At 37.4% G+C, this 12,472-nt stretch overlaps 3 protein-coding genes and 1 long non-coding RNA gene across 6 annotated transcripts; 3 read left to right on the forward strand and 1 right to left on the reverse strand.

The window, feature by feature from the left end:
- The first annotated feature begins 146 nt into the window (after window positions 1-146).
- LOC113725281 (expansin-A4-like) lies at window positions 147-1,859 on the forward strand. Its single transcript, XM_027248353.2, has 3 exons — window positions 147-399; window positions 706-1,018; window positions 1,155-1,859. Exons 1-3 carry the CDS (start codon window positions 240-242, stop codon window positions 1,456-1,458), a joined length of 777 nt encoding a protein of 258 aa, XP_027104154.1. The 5' UTR covers window positions 147-239; the 3' UTR covers window positions 1,459-1,859.
- A 254-nt stretch (window positions 1,860-2,113) lies between these two features.
- Window positions 2,114-2,545, forward strand: LOC140034931 (uncharacterized). The gene is made up of 2 exons (XR_011838797.1): window positions 2,114-2,254; window positions 2,405-2,545. It is a non-coding gene; the product is annotated as an uncharacterized lncRNA (long non-coding RNA).
- A 1,374-nt stretch (window positions 2,546-3,919) lies between these two features.
- On the forward strand, window positions 3,920-7,630 carry LOC113725283 (uncharacterized). Its single transcript, XM_027248357.2, has 7 exons — window positions 3,920-4,369; window positions 4,520-4,568; window positions 4,672-4,774; window positions 4,879-4,974; window positions 5,075-5,149; window positions 5,241-5,310; window positions 7,271-7,630. Exons 1-7 carry the CDS (start codon window positions 3,956-3,958, stop codon window positions 7,346-7,348), a joined length of 885 nt encoding a protein of 294 aa, XP_027104158.1. The 5' UTR covers window positions 3,920-3,955; the 3' UTR covers window positions 7,349-7,630.
- Window positions 7,631-7,946: 316 nt separating this feature from the next.
- LOC113725284 (reticulon-like protein B16) lies at window positions 7,947-11,856 on the reverse strand. 3 transcript variants are annotated; one of them, XM_027248358.2, is made up of 6 exons: window positions 11,596-11,856; window positions 11,277-11,483; window positions 9,589-9,769; window positions 9,356-9,497; window positions 9,114-9,183; window positions 7,947-8,493 (listed from the first exon to the last, which is right to left on the reverse strand). In XM_027248358.2, exons 2-6 carry the CDS (start codon window positions 11,422-11,424, stop codon window positions 8,327-8,329), a joined length of 708 nt encoding a protein of 235 aa, XP_027104159.1. In that variant the 5' UTR covers window positions 11,425-11,483; window positions 11,596-11,856; the 3' UTR covers window positions 7,947-8,326. The 3 variants fall into 3 exon arrangements, with proteins under 3 accessions (XP_027104159.1, XP_027104160.1, XP_071929830.1); XM_027248359.2 differs by having other exon boundaries at window positions 11,277-11,435; window positions 11,596-11,847; XM_072073729.1 differs by having other exon boundaries at window positions 8,118-8,493; window positions 9,455-9,497; window positions 11,596-11,737.
- Between the last annotated feature and the right edge of the window lie 616 nt (window positions 11,857-12,472).

Raw genomic sequence — 12,472 nt, forward strand, 5'->3', positions numbered from 1 at the left:
CGTGACCACTGCTCTAACACGTCATTTTCTATTACCACAACAAAATATTTCTTCCAAATATGCAAATGCCCCTATCCCTCCCACCTCCAAATCCATTTTCCACCTTCGATTTTTTTCCTATATAAAGAGGCCACCATTTCCCAAACGTTGTACAAACCAAACAAGCACTTCCTCCTAGTTCCCCCAAAGTACCTCGACAACCCCAACCCCCCCTTCCTCTCATTTCTCTTCCAATTCCAATGGCCTTCTCCTCCTCCTCGTCTCCTCTGTTCTTCTTCTTCTTCTTCTTCTTTATAGTAGTAACTAGTATGTGCATTCCTACAGCTTTTGGGGACTATGGAGGGTGGCAAAGCGCTCATGCTACTTTCTATGGAGGGGGTGATGCTTCTGGCACAATGGGTACGTGTCCCCTTGATAAAACTTCTGATTCAACAAATTAATTATAGTGTATATTTGATCTTTCTTTCCTTTTACATATTATTATTGCCTTTTTACACATCATTATGACTTTTATACGACCAAAAAGTATGTAATAATAACTAATCATCATTCTTTTATACTCAATAAAAAAATAAATCGTGAGTTCCTTACCAACAACAACAACCAAAAAAAAAAACTAGTATATTATATTATTCTTAACCATCATTAGCCTTCTCAATAAGTAATATTAATTATTAATTTTGGTTGGTCAAATAATGCATGCAGGGGGCGCTTGCGGATATGGGAATTTGTACAGCCAGGGCTATGGTACGGACACTGCAGCACTAAGCACTGCTCTATTCAACAATGGATTGGCCTGCGGATCATGCTACGAGATCAGATGTGATTCTGACCCACAAGCATGCCTACCGGGAACCATTACCGTCACGGCCACAAACTTCTGCCCTCCTAACCCTGCTCTGCCCAACGATAATGGTGGCTGGTGCAATCCTCCCCGCCAACACTTTGATTTGGCAGAGCCTGCTTTCCTGCAAATCGCCCAGTACCGCGCTGGAATTGTTCCCGTCTCTTTCCAGAGGTATAAATTTCCCAACAAAAAACAAAAAGGGAGGGGGGGGGGGGGACTAGTGTAGTCCGGTAAATAAACGCTTTCTGGGTAGTAGTATATTAATAGTATTGTTTTTGCTGATAAATGTTTCTGCGATTCTTGACAGGGTACCGTGCAGCAAGAAGGGAGGAGTAAGGTACACAATAAATGGACACTCCTACTTCAACTTGGTCCTGGTTACCAATGTTGCTGGTGCTGGGGATGTTCATACTGTCGCAATCAAGGGGTCTAGAACAGGGTGGCAATCCATGTCAAGAAACTGGGGCCAAAACTGGCAGAGCAATTCCTACCTGAATGGCCAGACTCTTTCGTTCCAAATCACCACCAGTGATGGCAGAACACTCACCAGCTACAATGTTGCACCTGCAAATTGGCAGTTTGGGCAAACATTTGAGGGGGGCCAGTTCTAAATTTCAGAGAGAGTGAAGCTTTTGATTGACGGATAGTGATTGCTGGTTTCCACCGTCTTTGAAAAACAAATATATTAATATTAGGCTTTTGCGTTTTGTTTGTATATGGCATTATATATAAAGGGTGTGTAGGTTTGGAAGAGGAGGTTCAGGGCTTTTGGCTCTATTGCTGTGGTGGCTGGTTAAGCACCCGCTTAGGCCTACCTATATACTAGGAGTGGATTTCATATATATATATATGTTTAGGTTCTTCTTTACATTTTTTTTCCCCCACAAGTGATATTCAATCGGTGGCTATATAGAATGTAAGCCGGTTGAAGCTTGTAGAATTATCCCTTGATTAAGTGCAGTTGCCGGATTGAGGCAGGCAAATATGATTGAATTATCTTTTTCTTCGCTCAGCAGTCAAGAAGGCTCTTTTCATTGGCTTTTTTCTCATAAGGTGGAAATTGACGCATTGGATCGAAAGTCCAATTAATAAGGAACAGTTTCTTTGGTGCGAGAGTAAATGTTCAGACCCAGAAATGTGGCTTCTTAATTGCATTCTATGCGGGTTTAGCAGTGCAAAAGCACCTCCTTCCTCATAGTCATTGCTCCAACCTCACAGAGTGAAGTGAATGACCTGCCTGCCCATGTGATTTGGTCTGTCTCCTCTTCAGAACTTTCACGGGCCAGATTTGAGTACCCTTTTACCCGCTAGAAAGTGTTCTGGGATTCAAAATATTGCTTGTTAGGCTACATAATCATTAACCATTCTTTCATGGTGCAAAAAGTTGGAGGGCCCTAGACAATTATGGTACCTCTACAGTTCTTCTACTATTTGAATAGCCTAATTCATTTATGATTTGTTTTTTTTTTTTTTTGGTTCAGAACGCATGCTATTTGGTGAGAAACCAATTCCATATGCATGTTTTTCGTGAACTGTAACCTGATTGATCACTTGCAGGCGCTCTACATCTTACATTTGGGCGGGAGAGGGGCAGCGACGGTAAGTTACCGTCCCTGTAAGTTAATGGCCAATAAAATTGGTAAGGTCCAGATTTTAATATGTGTGAAATTCATAAAATATTGTACTAATATTACTTACTGTTGTTCTAGTGTTATATCGCGTGCAAAATACACACAAGCTTCCGTAACGATTGTACTGACAATCGCTCCAGCCCCGAGTCCCATTTGGGCGTCCTTCAGTTCTTGTTTATTTATGTTCAGCATGGTGAAAAACATCACATCACTATCGAGCGATTTCTTTCTTTTCTGAAAACCCATGTATGACAAATTGAAAAGATAGCGTGCAAGAAACTTCTCTGCAGCGTTCCAATTTTATCGGATGTCCCCGAAGGGACACCGTGCAAGAAACTTCAGTAACAAACTCACATTTTCTCTCCGGTTTATTCAAAAAAAAAAAATTTACTTTTTTTATTTTGGGATTGGAAAAATCAAAACAATTTTTAGTCTCTCTTTTCAATATATCTCTTCTTTTTAATCATATGCATGTTATTATTCAAATTTAAAATTTGAACTTACAGGGGTAAAATTGAAAAGAAAAACACAAACATCACAATCAAACCACTATCGTTAAAAAAGTTAAATTTCCCAAATATGACTAAATAAATGGAGCTCGGATGAAGTATTTCATTTTGAGGCAAACAAAATGTATAGTATGCAATACATACGTATGCATGTTAATTGATTATTCAATCGATTGACTAATAATTGAAATTCAATATTGACTAATAATCAAAATCTAATTACCATTAGCCAACAATTTTGATTTTGCACTTTAGTCCGTAATGTTTGGAATTTAAATCATTATAGCCTCGTAAAATTTAAATAGTCGGATTGAGACTTTAGGAATGAAGTGAGAAGCGAATTAGAATAAAATTATGTAAAATGGATAATAGGAATACGAATTAAACTTCCTTTTTTTATTTTTCTTAATGTATTGCCTTTATTTATACCACTAATTTCTCATATCCTTCTCTTTTGTATAGTTGTCTCAAATTTGGTTCAATATATATAATTATTGTTTTACACTAGTAAATAATTAGTCAATAATAAGTTATGTTATTTTTTCACTGCCAGTGATAAATAAACAACCGGATTAAATATCCTTTTAGAATATGAAGAATATATATTATAAGTAAATTAAGGTTGAAACTATAAGAAAAGATTTTGAGTTCAAATTCTGCTTCCTCCTCTCATTGTTTCTTAAATCCCATCCCTTGCTAAAAATACAAAAAAAAAAAAAATTTATTGAGCAAACCAAATATCTCGGAGTTGTTGCATTTACTGTACTTAAAAATCAAAACCCATTTACCACAATACCACACTCACGTTATTGTATTGCGAGGTAGAATTTCATTTGCTGGTCCAGTGAAGCCGAGTGGTCGGGCTAAGGCCCAATACATCCCTAGTGGAAAATTGTACTAATAATTATAGAAAGGGCTGCACCCCCCCCCACGCCAAAAGTCAACGTAGAGGGTCAACCAGTCAGCAGATGATTTCCTCCTCTTCAGTCGCTCTCTCTTCTATTACTGCCACTATTTCTATGAGACTGGCGAGTTCCACTTCTGGATTTTTCCTTCGACTTTTCTCTTCATCGTCCTTAACTATCCCTAGAAACCCCCGTTATTTACAACTTCACCAGGCCAGGTGGAACCTGCCTCATAGGAGACCTTTCTTCGTTGCTCAAATCCCGATCAGGCCCTTTAGGGTCATTTTGAACACAATGGAGCAGAGCAGTGTCGTCGCCAACGGTGGTGGATTGAGCTCCGCTAGGGTTTCAACACTGTCAAATGGCGGAGATAACGGCAGCAAATTAGTCAGTTTCCAGCTGTCTCCTGCCTGTTCCCTCGAAATTCAGAAAGGCGATATCACGCAGTGGTCAATTGATGGAGCCTCCGATGCCATCGTAAGTTATATTCTGCAATTAACCTAACCAAATTTGTTCTTTACAGTAGAAAATGCCAGGTAATAGTACGTAAAGTGATTGAGCATACATTAGAGTTTTTTTTTTCCTTTCGTTTTTTTTTTCCATTTCTGATTGAACTGGTTTAATTAGGTTAATCCTGCTAATGAGCTAATGCTTGGAGGTGGTGGTGCTGATGGAGGTAAGTTATGTTGTCTGTGCGGATTACATGCAGTGTGAAGTTGTGATCCCTGCCATGCATAGCTTGTAATTTGTCCTTTTGTAATCCTTAAGTTGTTTTATAGCCATACATCGAGCTGCTGGTCCAGAACTACGAGATGCGTGCTATCAAGTTCCTGAAGTCCGACCTGGAGTCCGCTGCCCTACTGGAGAAGCAAGGATTACACCGTAATGCATTGTTCCGTTCCCTTCATTTTTTCCCTTTTTTGGTCCATTGGATTGTAGATTTCCTCGAACTTATTGTTGGATTGCTAACAAATGGTGTATTGCAGTGGTTTTAGATTGCCTGCATCTCATGTGATTCACACTGTTGGACCCATATATGATGTCGATGGAAACCCTGAGGCTTCTTTGGCAAATGCATATAGGTACTGTGTTTTGTATGCTGAACACACCACAACTTTATTTGAAACCTTATTTCTAACCTTGTTTAACAAATTTCCATCTGTTTATTGGAACTTGTTGCAGAAATAGTCTACGCGTAGCTAAAGAGAACAATATTCAGTATATTGCTTTCCCAGCCATATCGTGTGGGGTATTCAGGTAAAGTTGGCATTTTGGGTTTCCTGCTTCATCTTGAGCTGTCAAAAGCTCAGATAATTAGTCTAACTTCTTTTTTCAAAATATCATTCAGGTACCCCTCTGATGAAGCTGCCTTTGTGGCTATCTCTACGGTCAGGGAATGTGCTGATGGCCTCAAAGAGGTACGCCTATTTTGAGTTAACTGTCTTATTGTGTTTCTCTACATTTTGTGCATTGGATTACAAATTTGGTTGCAAAAGACTGTACAGTTCTTTGGTTGCTTACCAGGTGATAGGTCAAAATGAAAAGATAGTATGCGCATAAAAGGTGACCAAGATGAGTACATTGTAGAAGATGGATCTACTTAATTTAAAGGGATAATTTCAGAAACCTCCCTTGAGGTTTTTGACAATTTTACCTAGCACCCCTCTAATTTTGAAAATTACGCTAACCTCCCTCGTCAATTTGATGGGACAAAGTGTCATAATTAGAAAGCCCAAATTGTCTATAGTACCTTTAGTGAAACAGTTTTTTCAAAGCAAGGTGATTTTGCAAAATATTAGTTCTTTATTTTACTCAAATACTATTCATTTTACTAAAACAATCTCTAATGGAAGAAATAACATTTTGTACCAGCAAAAGTATATCTTGTGTATATTGTTTTGGCTCTTGGAAACTCATAATGTTGCTTTATGACCATAACTACAAATGCGAATGTTGATCCTCAAGTATGTTGCTAGTTGAAATGAGTTCTCTCTGTAGCTTGCCATCATGCTTTGAAGAACTGTTCTTAGGCCTTTAGTTTCTTGGCTTGCTGCACTTAAAAGCTAAGAACTTATTTACCTCTTAATTCAGTAGGAAAAGGCATGTTAATTTTAGTTGCATATCCTGCCTTTTTCATCCAGTTCCTCACCGGAAACAATGTTGCGTTGGCAACAGTTATATTGGGCCTGCCAGTCAACAGATATGATACTTACTCATTCTGATTTTTCTACTAAAAGGGTTGGACCAATTTCTGATTTTTCTTCATTTTGTATTCCAAATTTTTAGGTATATTATGTGCCATAATTTATTGTGAGAGCTTTAAGGGTAATTTCAGAATGGTGTTTTTCTTAGAATTTCCTTTAATTTTTTTGTTCACTTTTTCTGAGAGGGGGTAAATTTGTTACCAAAAACCATAAAGTAAGCGAGGTCAGTTTAATTTTTGTCAAATTAAAGGTGTGCTGGGTGAAATTATCAGAAACCTCAAGGAAGGTTTCTGAAAGTATCCCTAATTTAAAAGATAGCAACTGGAGATGAGTAAAAGTATAGAATGTCATATTTGATTGAAAGCAATGGCTTAGTAGTATTCTTTGATTTGTCATGATGAATGATATTGTGCAGCCACTTAAAACAACTTTTCTGTTGAGAATTGGATTTCAGACTCAATCCTATTGTTCCACGTTCGAGTTTTTTCTCCATCATATTAGTACAAACAGGGTATTAGAACATTTTCACCTCTCCTCCAGTTTACATGCCTTGACCAATAAATTTTCTTTTCTCAGTTGTCAAGTGTCAAAAAACTTAGCTTATGGTGTTCCAGAACTTCACCAACTATTACTTGCAGTTTAGCTAATCTTTGTTTGCTTTTGCGGGGAAACTGCTCTGAAAGGTCAAGCGAAGATTATTTAATTACTAATTCAATGTGGTTCAAGAGCTGAGGTGTAGAGTGAAAAGGGTTTTTGCGTGTTTGAGATAGCAAATCTATGGGCCATGCCATGATTAGAAAAATAAAAATGGCCTTGGAACCAAAAAAGTAGGAATATTGTCTCTCCTTAGTAAGTTGCCAACTAGATGATGATATGTTGAATAATTACTGCAATCATCAAATAGTTGGCAAAAAGAACTATATTTAGTGGTAAGAAAAGATATATCTATTTCATCTTTGGGAACATAATTTTGCTTAGACAGTTTCGTTTGCGCATGTGCTATTACAGTCCCAAAAATAAGATCACTTTTCAGAATTTGAAAAAAATACGACAATGGGGTTAGATATAGGGGCATGCTTGCTTACAGGCAAGCTCACCGTTATCTTTTCCTGACTCTCTGCTTGTATCTGTGAAGGCTGCTCAGAATTTGATGCCATTCTTCATTCATTTTCAGGTCCACTTTGTCTTGTTCTCAGATGAGATTTACAATGCTTGGTCGAAGGCAGCCAGAGAATTGCTTTCAAATTCATGAGCCGGTGGTTTGATGATATGGTTGATAAAAAATGAGGCATCTGAGCTGTCTTGCATCAGTCTCTAAAAATTATTCCGAGGTTCATGGGCTATTTGCTGAGGATATTAATGATCAGTTTGCGAATAAATTTCCAGGAGCATTGTCGAAAAATTGGTGGCTTGTATTTAGAACTTTTGATTTTTGATAGGAGGTAAGGAGTGTATCTAATGTAGCATGATCTATCCAAAAACTCGTGGCTTCTTGTGCATATGATAATAATGCTCGTGTGGCATTTTGCGTTGACATCATATCTAATCCTAGAAACCGGCCATCTCTGTGTTTTCTCAAGTGGTGGTAATTCTGAAGATGAGAAGCCCACTTTCAGAATTGGTCCAAAGGTTGAAGCTCTTGAGCAATTTCAGAGTTCATATCATATGATCCTGTTTTTGAAGTCGCTTATATATAAGCTAGTAAATTTTCGCAAACGATTAATCATGTGAGGCTAAATTGCCAGCCTGAATGGCTTCTTCATAGCATCCTGTATTTGTGAATAAATCAGAATTTCTCGCAAGTTGCCATGTTCCATGACCAGTAAAGTAAGCAGGATTTACAAGCTGGAGAAGATAAGATGGACTTCGTAAGATTGGCATGCCCGGATGTCTGCGGACACACATTCTTGCAACAGTTTGAAGGATAAAATATCAAATAGAATGAGCGAAACAAATGTGAAAAAAATACCCAAAATCCAACAAAGCAAAAACGACGACAAGGCTTAGATACGGGATACATATTCGCAATTAACTGGTCTTGAATGCAGCATGCAACTTCACAACCAACTGGGCTTCGTTTCGTTTTCGTGGAAAAGCCGAAACCGGGAAACTTTGTTGTTGGTAGATTAAACCAAGGCAAAATTTCCATCTTTGATCGTACCAAAATTGAGGAGACCCTGCTACAAAAGAATCTTGCTATCAAAACTTGTCCAGTCTGGATGGCCAAATTCTACAAATCTTTGTGCCTACGCAAATTCCGGGGTATTCTGCTAATGACACTCTCATCCACTATCTTATAGTGCTTTGAAAATTTTTGGTGGATCACTCCAGCGTACCTATCCACACGGTCTTCGAATTTGTCGTATAAAGCAGGAAGTGTAATAAAGATAATGGTTCCTGTCATCAATGCAAATGCAAAACTCTTATCAACCATATCCTCCTCCATTCTTAAAGGTGAAAGTTCATCATAGCACAATATTCGTCATGACATAAGAAACACAACAGTAATGTAACCCACAGAGGTCAGAATCTGTAATCAAATTGCCAAAGGGAAACATTTTGTCAAGAAAGTGAACATAAGATTCCAAAAGAACGTGAAAACCATCCTAGACTCCATAATCATTTCTCTCTGCCGTTAGCTCCTCCTCATTCATGAGACCAACCCAACCAACCAACACACTGAAACAAGGGTGAAAATGGAAAAGGAAAAGCCAAAAAACGAAAATGGACCCAAAATGTCCGCATACATTTTACAAGTCATGCCTATAGTGCTAACTATATTCTTCACATGCTTACTACAGTTTGAAACTTTGCCACAAAATTTCAATCTTTTCATTCAGAAGTGCATGATGACCATAAATAAACATGATCCTTATAGTCTAGAAGAAGCCAAGTTGGTACAGCTGCATTGGCACAGCTGGTCAGTGGTATTCTAAATGAAACCAAGAAAAGCACAGGAATTTAAATCACTACAAAGAGTTCAAGTATCCAGTTAGCAGATGGTTAACATTATGTACCTATATATGCCAAAGTGCAGAATGATATTAAGCTGCCAATCACTGACAAGAGCCACAAAGCAATCACCACCTGCAAATTTTCCAAAAAGTTTAAATCCAAGATAACAGACATAAATATTTGGATGGAAGATTCCAAATGCAAGTAGGAAATGAATCTGCGGGTGAGTAATATTTGTCTATTTTCTGTGACCACTTGGAAGTGTTAGAAAGCTTCCCTAGTCAAACACTCCACAACAACCAACCTTGAAAAAGACTCTGAAATCTTTGCCAAGGGTGATATCATGGGCCATAAGCAGCATGTAATTGACTTTAGCACGAAATGATGCAGCAGCATTATTCACCATTTCTTCTGACAAGACGAGTTCAGGCAAGGATTGCAGTTGTCTGTGAGAAAGAAAAAGGAAAGAGTTAACTTGATTTTCACACTTAAAGCAACTAGAAAATGTGAAACTGATATTGGTGAAGGTTATCGCACCTTTCCCTAAGAACAGCATAGTTAGCTCGAAGAAACCGCAACACAATCAGGATTAGCAAGATATCACAACAAACTGATAGGAATGACAACCCAGACCGCTCAAACAAAAACCATGCAACAGTAGCAACCATCATTAAGCCACATGAGACACGCCTCCGCCTCCATAGTATAACATCAGCAGCTGCAGTAGTAATAACAATTAGTGAAACCTTTGAACAAACAAGACGAATATGCACAGAGATGGCAAACAGGGAAATAAATGTCTAACAGTATCAAGAATCAGGTAAGCATATCCATGTCTCCCCAATTGTTGGATTACCAGCAAGAATTGGCTCAACATTCAGAAAAAGATAAAGGAAAGAAAGAGAAAGGAGACAGGTAGTGTTCATTTCCTTATATGCAACTGAAACTAAAAGGATCTAAACATACTCTTTCCTAGCAAAACGGAAAGAAGTGACGGGAACCACTGCATGACAAAGAAGGTTGTTTAGCTACGTTAAAAGGAATTAAACATACTGGTTTCCTTTCCCATTTTTTTGCAGGCTTCTGGGTGAAACCAAAACTTAAGTACATATTGCTTAAGCTATTCCCCCCTTTCCCACCGTTTCCTTCCCTTTGCTCGCCAATCACCACAGCCTATCACACTGGAAATTAAATCCAAAATTTTATGACTCAATTTTTCCAATTCCTCTCAGTTCTTTTCAGTCCAACTTGATCGAAAGACAACACTCCCTTAGGCTTCAGATTTGAGGAGAGTAATGGAGAGAAGAACAATGGATTGAAATGAAAGCTCACAAAGAATTGAAAAGAGAAGAAACAAAAATAAAATGGAGGAATCAATTCATTTTGCTTTCTTTCCAACTAGGAGGAAACAGGGAGAAAAGAGAAGAAATTAAACTTCCTGTTTTCTGCTTTGCTGTGATCCAGACCGAAGAAAAGAGGTTTAACATGTCAAATTACTTAAAAAGCTTCTTAACCTTTCTTTCAAAGCAAAAAAGTGGGTTCACAAAAATTCTTCTCTGTTCTTTCTGTTCTCTTCCCATCATAATTTTTTTTCTTCACTAAACTCCCAATATAGAGTAAAGTATTCATTTTCCCTCTCTCCCACAATATTCAAGGTCTAAAAGCTCAAATGTCAATAGGTATATTCACTTCATCCGTACTATGTTTATATCTAAAATTCATAGAAAGGAAAATGATCTACAAGATTCAACCACATAATTTATATTCAAATGTCTTTTTTACATAAACACAATTCTCCTTGAGGAATGATGAACCCCATTCTTTAGGAAACCGATTGCCGTTAAACCAAGCATACATTACAAAATATTGTAGGACCAGTAAAATTACATACGGTAGTCATTCCATGTAACAGTGATCCTGCTCATCTACAAACTTCTCCAATTACCTAATTATTTAACTTAGAGGAAAAAAAAAAAAAGAGGACTGTCAGACATGCAAGTCCATCTAGATTTAAGATAGCCGGTATACCAAGTTAGTTAGTTGTCAAGCGAAAAATGTCACCTTCTCCAGCACCAAAGTATCTTATTACTTAGTATAAAACTTTTCTTTGCTCCAAACACGCACGCAAATACAATGAAAATAATTTCTCATGAACATTTCTCAGACTTGGGAAACCAAACGAAACAAAAGAAAGAGAAGGGGAGAAAAAGAAAAACAGCTGTTACCTTTACCGCCACCCATCATCTGGTGAACGGACCGTTGACGACCGAACAATTTATACGAAGAACTCGTCGACGTCGACGGAACGCTGTCATGTCTGTTATTTTCATCTCCGTTCACCACTACATCGCATGGATCATCAGAATTCTCCATCAGATTCTCAACTGCACGAAAACTTCTTCAATTCACTAAAAGCTGAACGACTTAAAACTCTGTAGAAAAGCACAAATTTCAAAACCCTGAAGTCAGTCAGAAGTTCAATTTAATCAAACCCACAAATAAGAAAAAATCCGTCGAACCAAACTGAACTATTACTTTTCCTACCTGTAATTGCGTAGAGGATGATCTTTTTATATCTGGAAAAAACGAGATTAAACAAGGAAGAATGATGAATTACGGAATAATTGGAGAGTCGTCATCATCATCTTGCTATATATTAAGTTTGTTTTGACTCCAGGGAATAACTAAACAAACAAAAAGCTTCCAAGAATTTTCAACTAATCAATCCCGACGTCGTTGTAGAATTTTCAAGAACTAGAGGTTCAAAGCAAAGGTTAACGACGTCGTTGTAGCCCCACAGTTGACATCGCCACCCTGGCCGTCTCGAAGGTGTTGTTATATCGAATCATTGCAAAATGCCCCTTGCACTACTGTCAATTTACCATGTAACACCTATCATATCTTGAATATCAATTGTGACCATTGAGTTGCTCATGCCCCATCTTTTGTGTTTGGAACGCGAAAAAAAAAAAAAACTAAAAATGACTTTAATATGATTCCATTGCCCAAAAAGCTCTAATGCATTCCAAGCCAAACAAAACAAAATGACTACTTTAAAAAAAAAAACTAGCAAATAAAATTAGGTTGAATTATTATTTTCATGGAAAAACGCAAATCATTATTTATAAGAGAGTAATACGAGGAGATTAAAAATAGGTTAAGGCAGATCTTTGTTTTTTTTTTTTCAATTAATTTGCATAATGGTCACAAATTCACATATTAATTCAATAAAATGCTTTTGCTATTAATTTTCCAGGAAGCAAAAATCAAGTCGATAACAATTCTTAAATCTTAACAACTTATGTAATTAACTTCTTATTTGAGATGAGTTTGTCAAGCAAAGTAATATTCTCTCAATATATATATATATATATGTGACACGCGTCAGTTTAATTACTTTTTCACCATTTTAGTTTTTGAA

The sequence above is a fragment of the Coffea arabica genome, chromosome 2c, assembly GCF_036785885.1.
Source record: "Coffea arabica cultivar ET-39 chromosome 2c, Coffea Arabica ET-39 HiFi, whole genome shotgun sequence".
In the NCBI taxonomy this organism is placed as follows: Eukaryota; Viridiplantae; Streptophyta; class Magnoliopsida; order Gentianales; family Rubiaceae; genus Coffea; species Coffea arabica.

What these genes read in the sequence shown, in the direction of transcription:
- LOC113725281 (XM_027248353.2), top strand. Translation starts at nt 240, where the DNA reads ATGGCCTTCTCCTCCTCCTCGTCTCCTCTGTTCTTCTTCTTCTTCTTC. An exon ending in TGATGCTTCTGGCACAATGG is followed by an intron (nt 400 to 705) that starts GTACGTGTCCCC and finishes TAATGCATGCAG; the next exon opens with GGGGCGCTTGCGGATATGGG. An exon ending in GTTCCCGTCTCTTTCCAGAG is followed by an intron (nt 1,019 to 1,154) that starts GTATAAATTTCC and finishes GATTCTTGACAG; the next exon opens with GGTACCGTGCAGCAAGAAGG.
- LOC113725283 (XM_027248357.2), top strand. Translation starts at nt 3,956, where the DNA reads ATGATTTCCTCCTCTTCAGTCGCTCTCTCTTCTATTACTGCCACTATT. An exon ending in GGAGAAGCAAGGATTACACC is followed by an intron (nt 4,775 to 4,878) that starts GTAATGCATTGT and finishes GGTGTATTGCAG; the next exon opens with TGGTTTTAGATTGCCTGCAT. An exon ending in TCTTTGGCAAATGCATATAG is followed by an intron (nt 4,975 to 5,074) that starts GTACTGTGTTTT and finishes AACTTGTTGCAG; the next exon opens with AAATAGTCTACGCGTAGCTA.
- LOC113725284 (XM_027248358.2), bottom strand. Translation starts at nt 11,424, where the DNA reads ATGGAGAATTCTGATGATCCATGCGATGTAGTGGTGAACGGAGATGAA. An exon ending in TATGCTGTTCTTAGGGAAAG is followed by an intron (nt 9,498 to 9,588) that starts GTGCGATAACCT and finishes TCTTTCTCACAG; the next exon opens with ACAACTGCAATCCTTGCCTG. An exon ending in CTGCACTTTGGCATATATAG is followed by an intron (nt 8,494 to 9,113) that starts GTACATAATGTT and finishes CATTGATGACAG; the next exon opens with GAACCATTATCTTTATTACA.